The 19,953-nt window shown below is 42.1% G+C and overlaps 1 protein-coding gene across 1 annotated transcript; it reads right to left on the reverse strand.

Annotated features, from left to right (window-relative positions):
* Window positions 1–11,778: 11,778 nt before the first annotated feature.
* LOC119796860 (keratin, type I cytoskeletal 13-like) lies at window positions 11,779–14,931 on the reverse strand. Its single transcript, XM_038305613.1, has 7 exons — window positions 14,423–14,931; window positions 14,043–14,125; window positions 13,748–13,904; window positions 13,502–13,663; window positions 12,396–12,521; window positions 12,093–12,313; window positions 11,779–11,919 (listed from the first exon to the last, which is right to left on the reverse strand). Exons 1-7 carry the CDS (start codon window positions 14,876–14,878, stop codon window positions 11,817–11,819), a joined length of 1,308 nt encoding a protein of 435 aa, XP_038161541.1. The 5' UTR covers window positions 14,879–14,931; the 3' UTR covers window positions 11,779–11,816.
* Window positions 14,932–19,953: the final 5,022 nt, after the last annotated feature.

Genomic DNA, 19,953 nt, shown 5'->3' on the forward strand with positions numbered 1-19,953 from the left:
AGGTGACCTTTAACCAGACCTGTTCCAACAGAATCCAAAGCTGCAAGCTGTTCACAGAAAATGCAAATTGAAAGCTAAAGCGTCGGAAAAACTCAGCCGTCTTCTGTGGAATGTCAGCGTCTAGCCTGGAGGTCCGAGGAAAGTTCAGAGAGCTGTGCCCCAAAACTGCACCTCCATTTTCTCCTCTCAGTACCTTAAGCAGCAACCGTTATCTGAATCCTTATCTGTAATTTGGATGAAGATCCAGAGGAGGTCTGTTTCCCTAAAGGTCTCTGAGATGTGGAGGACTACAGCAAAATAAGTATTTGAACACTCATTTAGAAATCACAGAGGGTCTGAAATTGTCATCGTAGCTGCAGGTCCTGTTAGTACGGAGCCCCTAAAAAGACATCGAGGGAAAAAATAAACTTTTGCGAGATCCCGCAAAACTTTTGCAAGATCTCACAAAAAATAAACTTTTGCGAGATCTCACAATACTTTTGCAAGATCTCTCAAAAGTATTGTGGGATCTCTGAAAAGTATTGCGAGATCTCGCAAAAGTATTGCGGGATCTCGCAAAAGCATTGCGAGATCTCTCAAAAGTGTTGCGAGATCTCTCAAAAGTATTGCGGGATCTCGTAAAAGTATTGCGTAATCTCGTAAAAGTATAGCGGGATCTTGCAATACTTTTGAGAGATCTTGCAAAAGTATTGCGAGATCTCTCAAAAGTATTGCGAGATCCCGCAATTCTTTTACGAGATTTCGCAATACTATTGTGGGATCTCGCAAAAGTATTGCGAGATCCCGCAATACTTTTACGAGATCTCGCAAAAGTATATTTTTTGTGAGATCTCGCCAAAGTATTGCAGGATCTTGCAAAAGTATTGTGAGATTTCGCAATACTATTGCGGGATCTCACAAAAGTATTGCGAGATCCAGCAATACTTTTGAGAGATCTCGCAAAAGTATAGTGGGATTTTGCAAAAGTATTGCGACATTTCACAATACTATTGCGGGATCTCACAAAAGTATTGAGAGATCCCGCAGTACTTTTGAGAGATCTCGCAAAAGTATATTTTTTGTGAGATCTCGCCAAAGTATTGCAGGATCTTGCAAAAGTATTGCGAGATTTCGCAATACTATTGCGGGATCTCACAAAAGTATTGCGAGATCCAGCAATACTTTTGAGAGATCTCGCAAAAGTATAGCGGGATCCTGCAAAAGTATTGCGAGATTTCGCAATACTATTGCGGGATCTCACAAAAGTATTGCGAGATTTCCCACTACTATTGCGGGATCTCACAAAAGTATTGCGAGATCTCGCAATACTTTTGAGAGATCTCGCAAAAGTATTGCTGGATCTTGGAAAAGTATTGCGGGAAAGGTGGACATGGTCAGTATTGACAGAAGTTTAAATAGGAACCAACCCCTGAGGGGTAGATTGCTATATCAGATCTTCTCCATGAAACGAGGAGCCCTGAACCAGATCTGAGGCTCATTAAGGCTGGGTTTTGTGGTTCGGTCCACCTGATGAGCTGCTGTAACTGTAATCGCTGCAGAACTTCTAAGAGTCACAACAGACTGAACATCATAGTGAATAGTAAATGGTAAATGTCCTGTACTTATATAGCGCTTGACCAAAGTGCTTTACGCTACATTCACCAATTCACACACACACTGATGATGGCACATCTTGGTCACAGCCACATCTCCATGAAGCAGAAGTTCAAAGCACAGCTGGTTTCTTGGAGTCTGGTTACGTTTGAGGCGCCAAATTGAGCTTAAGATTTCTTCCTGTTCACAGGGAGCATTTTTTCCCCTCATCCTAATGAAACCTAATAATTTGTGACAAAGCGAGTTTAGCAATATGACATTTTCTGACCACCATAATCAGACTTTGTGGGACTGTGGAGAAAAACAGAAGTTTTTATCATCCTCAGCCTCTTTATCCTTCTTGAAGCAGGTGGGAATATTCCTGGTTTGATGTATCCTGATCCAATTAATCAGGATTTATTTTACTTGCTTTTGCATTTTTTAATTGTCTGGAATCAGACGGAGCGATAAAATAAAAGTCAACTAGAAACGGTCTTTCTTGGTAAAACAGAGAGAATCCAGGAAACGGTTGAAAGTGAGCAGAAGGTCAGTCAGACCCAGTTCTTCCAGTTCTTTCATTTTCTTTAAAAAGTGGATTAGTTCTTCTTATTGTTTTTATCCTTGAACATGAGGTTGACTTTCACAGAAAGCCTGATGGTTCATGTTGATGTTAGGGGATTAGAAATGTCTCTACCTGCAGCTGTTTCCATCCCCCCCTTCATGAAAGTCTACACCCAGTTATGAAAGACTCATCTTTCACTACTGGAGACGTTGACGCCTCAATCAGGACCACAGATGCAGATCAGCTTCCTGACTCTGACCCCTAAAACCCTCCCTGATGCTTTTCATTCCTGACTCTGCCAGTTTTGACATGCCTCCACACCAAGCTGTCATCCTCCTGGATATTTTAGGATTCACTTAACTCCTTCATTTTCCTTTGCAGTCAGCACACCTGTCAGAGCTTTGACAGTCCTTTAGGGGGACAGGTGAATGGGATGCTACCTGCAGGGGTAGAATGGGGAGGAGGTGTAATGAAACCTGCAGAGACATCCTTAGGGCTGCAATTCAATAATCCATCACTGCAGCCTTGCTGAATGAGGCACTTTTATGGCTGAAGGGGAAATGTAATCATAACTGAGCAAAGCGATGGAGTTTGTTTGTTGCCTGATTGGTTCATATTAGCTCTGCAGATGTGGGTCCATGAGCCACACATCCCCATGCAGCCTGTTGGTCTGCTGCTCCTTCAGAACCCAAACCTTTGGACCGTCTCCAGACGCCTTATCATGGCTTCTCCAGTCATTTGCATCAGCTACTGTTTCAGGTCTCTTCAGATGCATCTGCACTCTGCGAGACCCAAACCCACGAAAACAGCAATAACTCTCAGCTTTTGTACGACTTTAAAAATGGCTGAAAAACAGAATTATAAATTGTCAGATGTCTTGTGGACAGTAACGACGGGCTAGCTTTCAGGCTCATATGTTCTAATGAAGAGAAGGCTGAGGAAGCGACATGGACCCAGTGGCTACAATATGCAGCAACTGGTTGAACAAATGATTTAAAACAAACGAACCTCTGAGATAACAATAAAGTTGTCATGATTTTATCTAAAGCTCGGACCCACATGCAGTGAAACCAGAGAGACACAGATGAAAAGTTTAACAGGTTTTATTGAAGAGATTAAGCACGGTGCAGTGTTGCTCTGAACTCTGCTCTGCCGTAACTGGAAGGTGAGGGGAAGACAGACTATTAGTTCAGGCTCAGTGGGAAATTTCATTTGTTGATTTGAAGAAGAGGATCTGGTTGTTGACTCACGTTTCCAGAGAAGTGAAGGATCTTTGACTCCAATCTGTGAGTTGTTTTCCAGGGTTTGTCTGATTCGGTGGAGGGCGGACAGGGTTTACCCAGAACTAGGACGGTGTAGGAGAACCGAGATGCTGATTGCTACTCAGATTTCCTGCTGTACTTGAACGGGTCGTGGTGAAGATGATTCCCTTGCTCAGACATCCTCTCAAGGAGACTGGATCCAAACCTCCTGTTTGAATCCCCGGCTCAGTTTAAGGCTCAGTTGATCCCTCCTGGGAGTGGAGGTCCAAAAAGGTCCAGTTTGCAGGATGACTTCCAAAAACTGGCAAACACTCTGGCGTCGAGGTAGTGGCAGTCAGCAGCTTAAGAGCACTCCGTTAACGAGGTAACCGTCAGCAGGTGTGTGAGGAGGCGGACCGGAACCAGGCGCCTCCTGCTGGTGGAAGGGAGAACAACACAAAAACAAACACACAGACTGGAGCCTTGACAAAAGTTGTGGTTTGTGTCACTTGTTGACAAGCAGCAGAGACCCCACCATAAGCGGCAGGAGCAAAGGTGGGGGACTCCCAGTTCTAGTCAACAACCGATGGTGCAACCCCACCCACATCACCATCCAAGAGCGTCTCTGCGACCTGAACATTGAACTTTATGCTGTTTGACTACGACCATACTGTCTGCCCAGACGGAACCACAGTGGCTGTTTATGCCCCCCCTCTACCAACCCGACATCGGCGAGTGACTCCGTCCCCTCAGCCTTAGCCCGGCTACAGACTCAACACCTGAGTGCATGGACATAACTCTAGGGGGGGACACAGGGGACATGTCACCTGCATTTTTTCAGAAGTCAGTTTTGGTCCCCTTCAACTTTTACTTTCCAAAAAACAATGTTACGCCTCCATCTTTCCTTGTGTGATTGGCTGAAAACTTTCCAGGAGCATTTTATAAGGTGCAGGTGGGCCTAATCAACTTCCTGATTGGCTTGACAATCCTCTGCTGGCCAATCATGTCACTGCACCTCTGCAGTCTTCAGGCAGCCAACAAGGAAGATCTGTCAGAGCTGAACCTGCATAAGAAAACCAGCCTGCACAGTCTTAAAAGGCCAGGGGCCGTAACACCACTGTCACTCCTGAAAAGCTCACTTTATGCGCCACTGAATCGGGTCTGTGAAGAACTTGGTCTGCAAACAGATAGTGGAGGAGTCTGCTTTAAGTCGGGCATTTGTTTGCATTTGTTCCTCGCTTTGGTCATAGAATCTAAAATGATTTGTGTATTAATTTACTTAAATCTTTAAATTAGTCTAATGTGGCATGTGTTTTTGCACTGCAAAAAATCTAAATCTAGATAAGTAATTTTTTCTTCAAATAAGTGCATTTGTTCTTGAATTGAAAAGGTAAAAGAAACATTTTGCCAATGGAACAAGACAATTTACACTTAAAGTAAGAAAACACAACTGCATTGTCTTATTTGAAGTGCATATTATCTAATTATCTTATTTTAAGAGTAAAATTACTCTTTCCATAAGCAAACTATCTGATTTACTTACTTAAATTAAGGGTAAATACACTTAATTTAAGAAATTTTTACTGATTTCTAGATTGTTTTTGCAGTGTGTGTTTGATTATTAGATTCTCAACCAGGAGGTCTGAAAAACAGTGACATAGGAGAGTTCTATATTATTATTTTTCTCCAGTGTCTTATTGACATTCCACTGTCACAATTACAGAGCAATGAAATTCACCCTCTCCCTTAAACCCATCAGATTGGGGAGCAGTGGGCTGCCATTGTGCGACGCCCGGGGAGCAGTGTGGAGTTAAGGGTCTTTGCCCAAGGATCCAGAGTGGCAATCTGCGGGAGTGGGTTTCGTACTAGCAACGACCCCCCCCCCCAAGTCGTAGTGTAAGTTGCATTCAAAGAACTCTGTAACATCCCTCCTAAAACGCCTTCACTGTCTCAATAAAGCTTTGAGATCCCCCTCCGACTTTGTAAAATGTATTTGTTTTATTAGAAGTGCTGATAAATAATATGTACTCTTGTTATATATTATTGTCATCAAAAAAGTAAAAAAATGCAATCTCTGAAAGTGATTTTATTTATTCCAAACTCATAATAATAGTAAAACTATGTGTTTTTAATCTACGTGGATTGTTGAACCCCAAATTGTCCGATTGTTCCTGTCATGCTTCCATATATTTTATCAGCAGACGGAGATCAGAGGTCCAAGAGAAACTGAAGGAAAGAAACACAGAAAACAAAGTTTTATTTGTATGTAAGAGTTATATTAAAAAATACTTGTGTCCCCCCTACTTCTGAAATCCAAATGTTATCCATACCTGAGTGCGTTCAGTGCTCTCTCACCATGGAAACAACTATCCTCACATTCACCCAGCATGTGAACTGTCCTACCAGAGAGGAGGGAACCTGCTGCATGATGATGTTATTGATGCATACAGATCCTCTCCTTTCCCCCAGTTGGAAGGTCAGATCTACACCCCTGATATGTGCCTGTGGTGAAGAGCCGGCTGCAGCCACTGAGACCATCAGGCCAATGAGACCCTGCAGGGCCGCTTCGAGGTGACCGACTGGCAGCTGGGAGCCAGATGACATTGATAGGCTCACAGAGTGTGTCTCTGATTACATCAACTTCTGAGTCGACACCAACGTCCCACCAAAGGCCGTCCTTTATTACCCAGTAACAAGCCGTACGTGATAAAGGACGAAGAGGGCTTCTAGAGGTGGAAACAAAGAGGAAGTGAGAACGACCCAGAGAGCTGAAAGTGAAGATTAAGCACTATAGCACTATAAAAAAATATATAAAAAAGAAGAAAAAAAAGTTAAAAAAAACAATCTGCTGGACTTTGTTTCCAAGTCTGAAGACGTTTCTCTTCCATCCAGGAAGATTTTTCAGTTCAAAATGTCAGAAATAGCGTTTAGTTCCAGGTTTTATCCAGCAGCCCAACAAAGCCTGGTTTTAGTTTAGAAAACATGCAAATAGAAACGGATGAACGGGTCCCCCCCTTTGGAATGGGGGTCGTTTTCTCATTTTATTCTTATCCTCATTTTAATTTTTATATCTCATTTATATGCATAATCTTATTTTTCTCTCTTCTGTAAACAGTTGCACTGAAAGAAAACAATTTCCTGCGAGGGATAAATAAAGTAATTTTGATTAAAATACCAGAAAATCCAAAGTGCTTTAAAAGACGTCACAATACGATGGAGTATCAGGGCCATAGTGTAAATGTATCCATGATGATGCAGACAGTTTATTGATATATTTCATTGATATTGATATATGTATATATAGTTATTTACATTTCATATTAATTATTGTAAATATGATTGTATCTTTATATTGTTTTACTGAGTGACACATGGTTTGATTTATTTATGATTATTCTCATGATTATATCTACAAGCTTGTTCTTGCGCTGTTTTGAGAAGACGTTATTTCACCAACGTCCGTCTTGGGTTACCATGGAAAAAAACACCAACGCCCGTCTTTCATGGAAATCAACGGAGGTTTTTCACATTACTCACAAACATTATAAGCTGAAGTTTGTTGAGTAAAAACCGAGGACAGCATCAAGGACTATCACCTTTTTAATTCATGGATAATTCCCTCATTGTGGCATGCAGCCAACGAGTTTTCAAGGTGCTAATGAAGATTTGGAGGCTTCATTAAATCAGTTCAAGAAATCCATTTGTGCTCGTCATGCCTGAGGGGAATTACACATAGTGTGGAAACAAAAAATTGGGCGAGTTATTTTTTTCCCCCCTTTTTCTCATCAAGTCTATGGAAGAGGATTAGGGCCACTAAAAAAAAAAAAGTTAACTGATTTTTTAAATTTTATTTCAGTATACCGTAGTATTCTGACTTTAATCTCAGAATTCTGACTGAATTCTGACAATAAAAAAAGTTATAATTCTGAGAAAAAAGTCATAATTCTGAGAAAAAAGTCACAATTCTGAGAAAAAAGTCAGAATTCTGACTTTTTTCCCATGTTAAACTGAAATAAAATTTAAAGATCAGTTAACTTTTTTGTTTTCAGTGGCCCTAATCCTCTTCCGTACAAGTCAGTGTCATACAACTATAATAAATGTATTGCCCACTGCAGTAGGGTTGGTAAATATGTTATTGGACTTTATTCAGACTGTCATATATTGTTGGGGAACACATGCCCTGCATTAGAGCCCCTACTGGTTGTGTGAATCGAGTTTAAATCATGGCCAAACAGATAGTTCTGCATATTGTATGGAATAAATTCACCACAATTTTCAAAATATAAGAGTTCATTAACAAAAATAATGCAGCTCCAAGTCAAACATATTTTAGTTAAAAACTCTTGCCTAAATTAGTGAAACTTGGTTAAATGTTTTGTACAAAGAAGGCAAACGTGTTTGAAAACAATAATCAATGAGATGATGCATTGAGATCACCGTAGTACGGATCTGGTGTTTGAAAACAAAAGGTTTGGGATGAGATCAAATTGGCTTTAAACTATTTTAGAGCGACCGGAATGAAAATCCATGAAATGTATAAAACATTATTTGGCCTAATAATGTTTTATTAAATTATTTTCTTAATCAGGAACCAATAATCTTTAGTTCATGGATTTTTAGTCTTCTTTGAGTTATCTAGAATTTAATGACTTTTATTCATAATTTGTTACTCAAAATGTAAGGAACAAATGAGAAACACATAATTGTTAACCTTTGTTAATGTAGCTTAGCGTACCATGCGATCAATCCTGTTAGCTTAGTCTTTAATCAACTGTAAAAAAGTAACAAATATATTAAATCCCTTTATTTTCCCACACAATGGGGCGATTCATTCTGTGCGTTTAGCCCATCCCTTTGGGGAGCAGTGGGCTGCCATTGTGCGGCACTCTGGGAGCAATCAGGAATTAAAGGGTTTTGCTCAGGAACCCAGAGTGGAGGCTGCGGGATTCAAACTGGGGACTTGCAACCTTCTCAGAGCACAGGTGCGATGCTCTAAACACTAGGCCAACACTTACCGAAATGAAATGATCAAAATACACATTTTCGTTACCTGGATAATCTGTCCCTAATGGTGCCAGACCTGCAAACTGCTGTGAATCTATTTGGAAGGCTTGAGTTTCCCTCCAACACTTAGCAGCATAGCAACGGGCAACATGCTGGAGACTGGAGACGATGATCTTTAACCAGCCTTTGGAAGCACTTCATCATGATGGGAGTCAGAGCCACAGGCTGCTAATCATTGAGAGAGGTGACCTGGTCTTTGGTTTACTCTTGGGTTGATTCAGCTACGTCCAGGTTTAGTGCCTTCTCCCCCTGGTGTGGAACGGCTTTCACTGCTGGAGGCTGTTTAATGCCTCAAACCTTCCAAAGAAGTTGTTCAGTTAGCCCTAAACATGATTTCTCAAGCCCCAGCCATGTTTTACTGTCAACATTCCTGCTAAGAGAAGGAAGTGTTGGCGTAAAATTTGACCATGCACAGCCTCACGTTAACGAAGGCACGGGAGATGTGAGGCTGAAAACAGACTGGGGTATGAGAGACCCACCTGAGACATCGGAGGATGGGATCCACGAGCAGTAGACCCAGAGAACCTTTTAAGAGGGTTAAAGGCAATTAGAAGCGGTACATACTGTGGATTAAGCTGTGCATGAATTAAATTCAGGGAGGATGTATTCTAGTGCAACAGTTTCAGACAGACCCCTAAAAACTTTAGTTACAAAGTATTACAAATATATTCCACTATAGGGGGGTTATGTTGAAGCCTTGCAGATGTAGAACACTTGTTTTTTCCTCTTTGACTGGTTTGCTGCTGAATCTGTACACTTGTCAGCTTTGGGGGAGGGAGGGGCTCACAGCAGCTCTCTGTAGACAATAAACTCAGCGCAATTAGTGCTTCTTATGTTGTCACCAAAGTCACGACAAACTAGAAATTCTTAGATTTGTTGTTAGTCACCTTTATGGAAAAATATTAATGCAGTTTTATATCTACAGGCTGGGTTTTCTTTCCTACTGGTGACCAGCAGGGTAGGGCAGGGCAGAGTAGCCACTGTTCAGTCATTATCCTGGCGGTGGGCGGAACACAGTCAAAGGCCATTTTATGACTCAGATTGGCTGTCTATAATGAGCCACTCTAGAAATATAGAGGAAGGAAGGAGCTTGGATCATCATGAGGGCAGAATCAGGCTGCTTAGCTACCTGTAGCCCTGTTGAGGTGCACTGAATGACTAGATGTAATTTTAATATTCGGCTGAGTTGTCGGCTAACACTTTGAATTATAAAAGCTTCCTGGATGGAAGCGAGCGAAACAAAATGGGAATGGGAAACAGAACAAAGTCCAGTGGAGTGTTTTTGAACTTTTTTTTTTTAATGACTATGACAATTTATCTACTATTTATTATTTATTTCATTATTTACTATGAATAGACCTGAATGACTGAGAATCTTACCCAGAATCTATCCATACCTGCTCCATATCAGCTGATTAGCCCATTCTTTGTTCTGTCCCCCATATATACTCCTCCTGGCCAGTTCATCATTGCTGGTTTCTGGTTGCTTTCCATACATGTTTTCTTCATTAAATCAGCAAAACTCATTTCTGCATTTGGGTCCTCAGCTAAGTTCCACCAAACCTGACATATTATATTAGTTTTATATTTGTAATGCAATATTTCTTTGATAATAGATATTTAAAGGAATAGTACACTCAAATCATGATTAGCCTTCATTTTCTACTCACCCCCATGCTGAACAACACTCTGGAGTACTTTTTTGATTTCTCAAATGCATCTGGAGATCTGGGAGGCTTCTTGCTGTCTGCTGACATTCAAATAATGGAGGTCTATGGCGCCTGAGACAGAAAGGTCCATAAAAGTCCACAAAAAACGTTTCAATATTCCTCCATACTGCTCGTCCAATGTATTCCAAGTGTCCTGAGTGGGTAGCGTCCAGAATTTACTCGAAACAAAGTCATTTAGAATGTTTTTAGAGCATAAACAGTAGTGTATAGGATTTCCTGAAAGTGCGTTCACGACGCTATGGAAACCGCGGCAGACCAAACCAGACGAAAGTGCGCATTCAGCTCGGCAAAGAACTCATGCTCTTCCTCAACACTGAAGTCCTCAGACATTTTTCTTTCGTTGTTTCTTTCTTTGCACAGATAAACAGTACATTTCTTCTTCTACGCTTGCATTATTGGCAGAGCAGACGCTGAATGCGCACTTTCATCTGGTTTGGTCTGCCGGCTTCCGTAGCGTCATGAACGCGCAGGTGCGCGCTTTCAGGAAATCCTATACACTACTGTTTATGCTCTAAAAACATTCTAAATGACTTTGTTTTGAGTAAATTATGGACGCTACCCACTCAGGACACTTTGGACGAGCAGTATGGAGGAATATTGACACGTTTTTTGTGGACTTTTATGGACCTTTCTGCCTCGGGCGCCATAGACCTCCATTATTTGAATGTCAGCAGACAGCAAGAAGCCGCCCAGATCTCCAGATGCATTTGAGATATCAAAAAAGTACTCCAGAGTGTTGTTCAGCATGGGGGTGAGTAGAAAATGAAGGCTAATCATGTTTTGGGTGTATTATTCCTTTAAAGACCTTAAAATTCAATTAAATGTGTAAAATGTGTTATTTTTCCTGCCTCATTTATCCTTTGCAATAGATTCAGTGATTCTTGTTATTTTCTGTCTCCCTTTAGTGTCTCAGCAGCTTTAACAGCAGCCTGGGTCAGATAAACCAGCATCGCTTCTATTAACTGAACCTTTCTGTTCATCAACTTATTGCATTTTTCCCCTTAATGTTTTATTTATGGCCGTTTTATCTTCATTGTTTGCTGGTTCTTGTTTCATTGTGTTCCTACAATAGGAGACAATATTTCCCCGCTTTCCTTGATGGGTCCTTGGCTGGTTCCCAAAAATTCCTTTTTAAACCTCAATCTTTGTACTAAAATATTCTTTCTCTCTTGATATGTGAACATTATGATCTAAAGAGAAGCGCCATCTGCTGGTCAGACTCTGTAATTCAGTGAAAGGGTGGAGTCAGAGTAAAACAAATGCAGGCCCAGGTCCCCAGGAGAAGGCCAGTGGCTGGAAGTTGGAGGGGATTTTGCTGCCATTTGATTGATTAGGGCCATTTATATGACTGCTGCTGCATCTTACATGAAATATCTTTGTGTTTTACTGGTTCTGTTTGAAAGGTGAAAGCCAGCCACAGCAGATCAGCACAGACGCCTGAGAGGCTGATGATCAGGGCTTGTTTTACAGTGCAGGGTTTAATGTTTATGGTCCTCCATGGTTTCTGTAACCCTCGGGTAGCTCATGTTGCAATACGGATGGACTGTGATTGAACCCAACCAATGGGTTCTGGGCTTCATCATAACAACAAAACCACAGAAAGCAGAGATATTCATCAGCAGAGTTTTATTGGTGTTTGACATCTCATCAATACTCCGTCGTTTCGGTTGTGACTTCTCCATCCTCATTAACCTCTTTGGTGACGATCACCACCCTCCGAGTGGTGGTTGTAGTGGAGAAGGAGGAGGAGCTGGAAAGAAGGAGACACCAGTTAGATTAATCTGGGCTGAAGGTTCAACTTCAAAAACTTGGACTTAAACTTGAGTTTGAGGACGATTTCCTACACTTCCTAAATCTGACGGGTTACTTTGTTAAACCGTTATCTGGTGATGGAAGTGTCTCAGTGGGAGGTGGTTTGCTCACCCTGATTCCTCTCCATCCAGCAGCCTCCTGTACTCTGCGATCTCCATCTCCAGCCTGGTCTTAATGTCCAGCAGCATGGTATATTCCTGTTTCTGGCGATCCAAGTCGGACCTCAGCTGCATCAGCTGCTCCTCCAGAGCTGAGACCTGGTCCTGGTAGCCTGCTAGCATGTTGGCATACCTGTTCTGTGTTTCTGCCAGAGTTCCCTCCAGAGATGCTTTCTGCAGGGTGAGAGGAAAGCATGAATGAATCCAGTAAAAGCGTTAAAGCAGGAGAAGAGTTCAGGAGCTCTTAGAGACCCACCATGCTGAGTTGAGACTGCAGTTCGATCTCCAGACCCTGTAGTGTTCGTTTGATTTCTGTGATTTCAGAGCGAGATGATTTGAGCATCTCTGTGCTCACGGCTACCTCTTTGTTCAGGTCCTCAGACTGAAAAAAAGGATAAAAAATCATCAGAATATTTCTTGCTCCAAAATGAAGAATAAACTTTGCTTTTCATAATAATAAAATAATTCTTTGGCAAATGCATCTAATTATATAAATGTTTATGCATAATTTTTGATACATTTTTTATAAATAAAAAAAAAAAGATTTTTTCAAATTATAGAAAACAAAACACTAAAATGCAGTTCCATTTTCCGCCACTAGATGGGGACAAATTATATAAATGTACCAAAAGTACAAAGCACCCAGTTTTAAAAACATTATTAAAATCAAATGTATAACTTAGTGTTTCTAACTCCATATAATCTTAAATGATGTATTAAACAGAGTAATAGTTAATTATGATGATAAATAGTAAAAGCAGAGATGACTCCACTGTGAGCCGTGCCCCACCCTGTGGGCGGGGTTTATACTCAGTCTGATGGTTTTATGATGATTCTGTGACACATTTATTTCCTGCTATCCTTAACCATTGCTTATTTTATCTTTTATTCCATTGATTAAATGTTTGATAACTTTGAATTTAATCAAATCTCTGATTCTTCTGAGTGATAACACTTCTTTACTGTTGGATGTTGGTACTTCTGGACCTCCATTGAAAAGGCAATTTATTGGACTTTAGAGGTTCAGATTCAGACAGTAATGCTGATATAGGTGGTTGTACCAGAACCAGTAGAGGTTTAAGCCTGATTTGGTTCGGATATTTCACCTGCACTGCAAAACCTGGTCTGAAAAAGTACAAATATCTTAGAATTAGGGTATTTTCCTTTGATATGAGCAGGTTACCAAGATTATCTGCCAGAAGAGTAAGTATGTTTGCCCTTAACATCAGATCATTAGATACTATGCATTTAAAATATGATGGAGTTGTTTTCTTTCTTATTTCCTGAGCAAACAATTGCCTAACATGAATTTTAAATGTTGCTGAGACTCATCTGTGTTCTAGGTGTTTCCTGAGAGCTCACCTTGCTCTGGAACCAGTTGTCTAGCTCTTTGCGATTCTTGCTGGCGACACTCTCGTAGTGTTCTCTGATTTCAGCCATTTTGGCGGCGAGATCTATCTGAGGTGCGGCATCTACCTCCACGTTGACCTGACCGCCCACCTGGGACCTCATGGCCAGCAGGTCCTGCAGGAACAATGTTTTTTAGATTGAGGCTTTCTTCCACTTCCACCTGAACTGAAACGTGTTCGTTCACATCTTCAGTCTCACCTCCTCGTGGTTCTTTTTAAGATAGATGAGTTCTTCTCTCAGAGACTCAATCTGCATCTCCAGGTCAGATCTGGCCAGGGTCAGTTCATCCAGGAGCTTCTTAAGTCCGGCGATGTCACCCTCCACGCTCTGGCGCATGGCTAGCTCGTTCTCGTACCTGCAGAGTAAAAAAAACAAGCTTTTAGCTGACAGACTGCAAACAAGTTTATCCTTATAAGAGAGAAAAAAGCTGTGCATAGATCTAGAGTAAATACTTTATTTCCTCCATGAGCTTTGGGTTTTTTTTTGGACTCACTTGACCCTGAAGTCATCAGAAGCTAACTTGGCGTTATCGATGGCCAGGTACAGAGATCCATTATTGGTGGTAGCATCAATGATCTAAAGAGACGAGTAAAAGGACAGAAAGAGGAAACGTGTTTAAAAAGAAATCCTTTCTCCCTGAATGTTTTCATTCAAAACATGGAAATGACAGTCAAATGAGTTGAGTTCAGGTCATAACTCTACTTTCAGGTGGCCCTGTTGTGTTGGGTGTGGTCAGCCTCCTGCAGGAAACGGATCCTGCAGCAGGGTGTGGCCCGGCAGGGAGCATTTGTTTAAGGTTTTGTCTTTCAACAATTACAGCATATTTAGTTTCTCTGCTCTGTACTGATCTAAAGGGACAGAACCCGAACTTACCTGGTTCTGCAGGTCTTTGATGATTGTGAGGAATTTAGAGTAGTCTTGGCTCTCAGGTGTTGCCTTCTTCTCCAGGAATTCCCTTATCTTCTTCTCAAGATCAGTGTTGGCGGCCTCCAGCTTGCGTACCTTCTCCAGGTAGGAAGCCAGACGGTCATTCAGGTTCTGCATGGCGGCCTTCTTGTTCTCAGAGAGGTCATGGGCGTCGGACAGGTCGAAGCCCCCACCAGATGCAAAGGCAGCCCCACCACCAGAGGCAAACCCTGCTCCGCCACCAAACCCTGCTCCGCCACCAAAGCCTGCTCCGCCACCAGAGGCAAAGCTTCTGGAAGCGGTGCTGCTTGAGATCCGGACCCCAGTACCCCCAGCACCACCGTACACACTGGGGGCCCTCATGGAGCCGAGGCGGCTCCCTCCAGAGTAGGAGGCAGAGCGCATGGAGTACGTTGAAGACATGGTGGAGAAGTTCTGCAGCTCTGGTTGGAGAGGAGAAGAGAATGCAGGAGAGGATGGGCTGAGCTGCTTATATCCTGCTGGAGGAGGAGGGATCCAACCCCCACCCACCCAGCACACACCCACACCCCCATACCTGCAAAGTATGAATGTCAGGTATCATATTCTCTTTATTCTGATGCAATTTTACCTGCAGGCTTTCAGGGACATTTTCCAGAACCCCAGAACCAGTTTTTAACTGACTAACACATTGAGACCCATATCCCTCCTCCATCCTCAACACCTGGAGTCCTGTCGACATGTTCTGATCCGCATGTTGTTCTAAACAGTGCAGGTCTGCACAAATCCCCCACCCCCCCAACACCCCCGCCCAATGCGCTCATTGTGCAACCAAACAATGAGAGTCAGAGTCTGTTAGTCCTGATGAAACTGAGCCCTGAACAGCCCTGCAGAGAAAAAAGGTGTTAAAGGAGTAAAATTCACCAGAAACGGAGCTTTAAAGGAGGTTTTTATGATGTGGTCATATTATTTAGTCTATTCTGATGCAAGCTCTGCAGCAGTTTATACATTATCTAAGCGCCATGATCCTTAAGGTCTCTCTGTCAGGTGAGCTGACTGCAAACATCATTTCCATAAGATGAGTAACAACTTTGACAGCTGCAGAGAATTTTTGGCACCGGTCTTTAAAATGGAAATGTTTGCAGGTCTGATCTCATCAACATCTCTCACAAGTGAGATCTGAAGAATAAATCCCGTTGGCTGTAAAACAGTAAAGGTACATATAACCCTACTGCCAGCAGCACCAGTGATTTACAGCCTAGATTCCCACCCAGACCATTTGCTTTCAGAAAACAAGTATCTAGAGTTAAATCCCAAATTATTCAGACTCCTGGAAGCTTTGAGGTTTAAAACTGATCTTCAAATTCACCAACATGTGTGCCGCGATGCTTTAGAGTCCATACTTTGATCTGAGAGACTTTGGAAAGAGTTACAGATTAGGGTGATGGCAAAGAGGCTTTTCACGCTGAAAGACTTATTGCTCATCTGTTAATACACGAGGAAACATGCAGAAATTGGCTTAGCAGCTAGAAGAAGAGCTTGAGGACCTATGAGAATTTTTCCACTAATTCATAAAATTGAAGAAAGTCATTTTTTCATTTACGTTCTGCAAAAAGTGGTAAAGTGATCATTCCTTTCCACCTTGTTTGTTTTAAATGAAATTATTTTCCTTTCTATTCTATCAGGTGTTTGGCCATAAAGCAAGATGTTAGTTTTAATTAATTCTATAAATTGGTTTTATAAACATTGGGCACCAATGCCCATGCTGATAGAGGATATAGGAGATCCAGTTGGGTCTGTATCACAAAGTCTCCAACTTCTGCAAATCTAATCTCACAGGATGCTCCGACAGGAACATCATTCCTGCTCCTCATGGCGCCTGAGGAGGAAACAACTCAAACTCTTTCTCTTTTCCCATGAGGATTACATCACAGACGGCCAGAAGCCAAGAAATAGAATCTGCTGGCTGATCAAAGTGTAAGGGGAAATCGTGGTTAACTACTGAAACAAAAAACTGGGTCATCTATTCCCAGAGCTCTATCGGTAAAACAGGACACAAAAAACCAAACAGTTCCAAAAACAAAGAAAGAGGAAAGTCAATGGCAGAAGAAGGTAGGGTGTCCATTAGGGGTGTGCAAAATAATCGGGATGATGATGCATCGTGATTCTAATTTTCGTGATCTACTGCATCGATTCTTGATGCCAAGAATTGATTATTAATTTAAAAAAATGAATAAATAAAATTGCATGAATGGTTGGCAAACATCAGCCAAAAACAAGTGTAATACAACTTCCAATCCAGTAGATGTCGCTGCAAATGTGTTGACGCACGCTGCCTTGTGTCACAAGCATTTCCGGCCATGGGATACTGCGCCGAGTCATTCAAAAACAAAACATGGAGGAGAAAATATTGCAATGCATCGCAATAATTCAAGTATCGTGATGCATCGTGATAGAATCGCATCGTGGCCTGTGAATCGTGATTCGAATCGAATCATGACTTCTTTGGCGATACCCACCCCTAGTGTCCATGTGACTGTGGGCAGGAGGGATGGATGCAACGCGTGTTCCTAAGCTGAACCTGAGTTCGTTGGCTCTCACCAGACTTCCATCTGTCTGATCATCCTTCTTCTCCAAGCCGGCCATCTCTGCATGCATTGTTGTCCTCTCCATGTGTCTGACAGGGCATCCCACTCTGCAGCCCCAAAGCAACCTTGCAGGGCTTCTTCAGCTTCCAGTGGCCATCTTCTTAAAGTTATGTTTAATTCAGGTTGACTCGTATAAAGTGGGTTATAATCTGAGCAGAGAAAAACAAGAATGTGGTTTGATTTCCCAAGAGGAGGTCTTACTTTAGAGATGTAAGAGTCCTTGACATTTGTTCAAAGTTTCGTTTTCTCTGGTGCAAGAGCTGACAAACTGAACGTTGGCAGTGTAGCAGAGAGGGAGCCATGATTAAAATCACTAGTTATTGCCACAAATGTGTTTGGTTGTTGTCATTATGCTAGGGATGACTCTGGTGCAGACGCAATACGAGTAAGAAACCGTTTAAAGATGTTTGAGTTCAAAGAAAGAATTAATCAGGCTGGCGTGGAAGCTCAATGGACCGAGGCTCAGACTGGAACTGGACAGGAAGAGACGTTATGCTGCCAGGAGGAAGTGAGGAGTTTATAAACTGAGGATGATGCCTTACAGTTTCTCCTGAGTTAGGAAAAGATGGGGAGAAGGTAGATGAGTCTACAGGGATTGAGTTTGACCGAGAGGGTGTAGCGGCTTGGCAGTTCCATAGGGTGGACAGGCAGAGGATCTTTCGAATCATTCCAGGTGCAAGTTGGCTGCAGAGGACACCTTAAGAACAAGGGACACTCATTTGAGTACCAGAGTGTTCACATTTTGGACAAAGAAGACGGATGAATTGAAAGGGGCGTGAAGGAATCCATTTATGCTAAGAAAGAAAAGACGACCTTAAACAGCGGGGGTGGACTCAGGTTTTAGCTCTTTAAAACCTACAATACAGCAAAGGAGTCGATTAATTCCCACTACCATTTCAACCCCTCACCCCCATGGAGGGGACAAAACATCTCATCTGGGCATCCGGGCCAACAATTGCCCCTAACGACCCCCTTTTCAGAGGCATAGCCCGGTATCAGGTAATGCAGACTAAAAAAGAACCCGTTCCTAAGAGGCAGAGCCGTTCTTCTGGTTCAATTTGCATGTTTTCTAAACCAAAACAAGTTTTTTGGCCTCTATATAAAGCTTCAAACTCAACGATAATTCTGACCATTTGAATTGAAAAAGCTTCCTGGATGGGAAGCGAAACGTCTTCAATCTTGGAAACAAAGTCCAATTTTTTACTTTTTTAGAGAGACTATAACCTGGATGACTGAGAATCTTCACCAGCATCCAGCTTTACTCGCCATTAAATATTTATTTTGCACATCTAAGAAATATACAAATATATTTCAAAGTTTTTTGTTTTATTTTATAATTTAATTTTTATTTCCTGCCTTATCAAGGTCATTGGGTGGGGGGGGGGGCTAGCGCCCTCTATTGACCAGCCACCACTGATACACACATATATATAACCTGGACTGGGTCTTTGCAGGTTTTGTGATGATGTCAGTGAAGAAAAGACTGATTGAGTGAAGAAGCAACAGCAGCCCCACCCTGAACAGACTGGTTCTGTTTCTGAATGTTCCAGATCCTTGAGAATCTCCCAGAGACCAAGGTAACCAAGTAAAAACTGAAATCAGTTTTTATGGGACAATCTTACATGAAACTCATGAAACCAAAACCAGTCTGAACCTACATGGAAATGCAGAACTGCTTGTTCTAAACAGAACAATCAGCCTTAAACTGGCCCAGTTTTAGGTCCCACTCTGTAAAGATAAAACTATAATGAACACTAATTTCTATAGTGTCAAAATAGTTCATTTCCCTCAGAGACTTAGATGCCCTACTGCCTGCAGACCTTCCCTCTAAATATAAAGTAAGCCTTTGTTTTCAGGAAACAAAAAAACGTTCCCTGAGGGACAGAATACCGGTTTGACCTCAGCCACCAGGTAAGGTGTTATTATGACGTCCTCTCTGGGCCCGTAGGAGGTCTGATAACTCCTGATCCTCTGTCTCACCTGGGCTGAAGAGAGCTTACTGATTCTCAGAGGCTGTCCACACGTAGCAGGATATCTGGAAAAAACAGCACTTTTTATGTGGCAATGCCTTTCAGCCTCATAAACACCAATGAGGTAATACCTGCCTTAAAAGGATGATCCTAAAAACTCCAGCCAAGGTAAAAACGCTGGAAATGCTTCGGATTTGAGCCTGAAAGGCTTTAAATCTTCATAGCTTCTGTCTCTGCTTTAAAACTTTTACACATAAAACAATAAAGGTGCAAAACTGCTGAAGAGAGTTTGGATTCAATCATCTTTAAATCACCTTCTGAGACCTGAAGATTTTTTTATTTTGTCATGAATCCATATGACTCAAAAACGTAAAGTTAGGTTCATCGGCTTCTCTGCTGTCCTTAGGTGTGTGTGTGGCCATGTCTTTAATACCTGGTGGGGACAATTTCCTAGGAATATGCTACATTTTGGGGACTCATAGGTACTTGTGGGGACCAACAACTGGTCCCCACAAGGAAAGTTTCTCTTCTTGGGGTGGGGGTTAGGTTTAGGACTAAGGTGTGAATGGAGTTTAGGTTAGGTTTAGGGATAGGTATGTGTCGGTAATGGTTAGGGTTAGGGCAAGGGTCACGGTTAGGCCATATAAATTAGTGGGAAATGAATGGAAGTCAATGGAAGGTCCCCACAAGGATATTGTGACACAACATGTGTGTGTGTGTGTGTGTCAGTGCGTCAGTCTGAGATGATCGTTCCAGGATGGACCCGCCTCCCGCCCATAGACCGCCGCAGGTCTGATCAGAGAGGATCTGTCCTTAGGTGACCTACTTCACGTCGTAATCTTCTCCAGCCACCATGAACAGAAGATGGCTTAAAGTTCTCAGTCCGTTCTATTAAGGAACC

Source organism: Cyprinodon tularosa, unplaced genomic scaffold, assembly GCF_016077235.1.
Source record: "Cyprinodon tularosa strain WSP-4 unplaced genomic scaffold, ASM1607723v1 ctg560, whole genome shotgun sequence".
NCBI classification, from domain to species: Eukaryota; Metazoa; Chordata; class Actinopteri; order Cyprinodontiformes; family Cyprinodontidae; genus Cyprinodon; species Cyprinodon tularosa.

Coding starts and splice junctions, on each gene's coding strand:
- LOC119796860 (XM_038305613.1), bottom strand. CDS start 14,878: ATGTCTTCAACGTACTCCATGCGCTCTGCCTCCTACTCTGGAGGGAGC. Junction 14,126..14,422: donor TCAAAGACCTGCAGAACCAG/GTAAGTTCGGGT, acceptor TCGTCTCTTTAG/ATCATTGATGCTACCACCAA. Junction 12,314..12,395: donor TGCAGTCTCAACTCAGCATG/GTGGGTCTCTAA, acceptor CTCACCCTGCAG/AAAGCATCTCTGGAGGGAAC.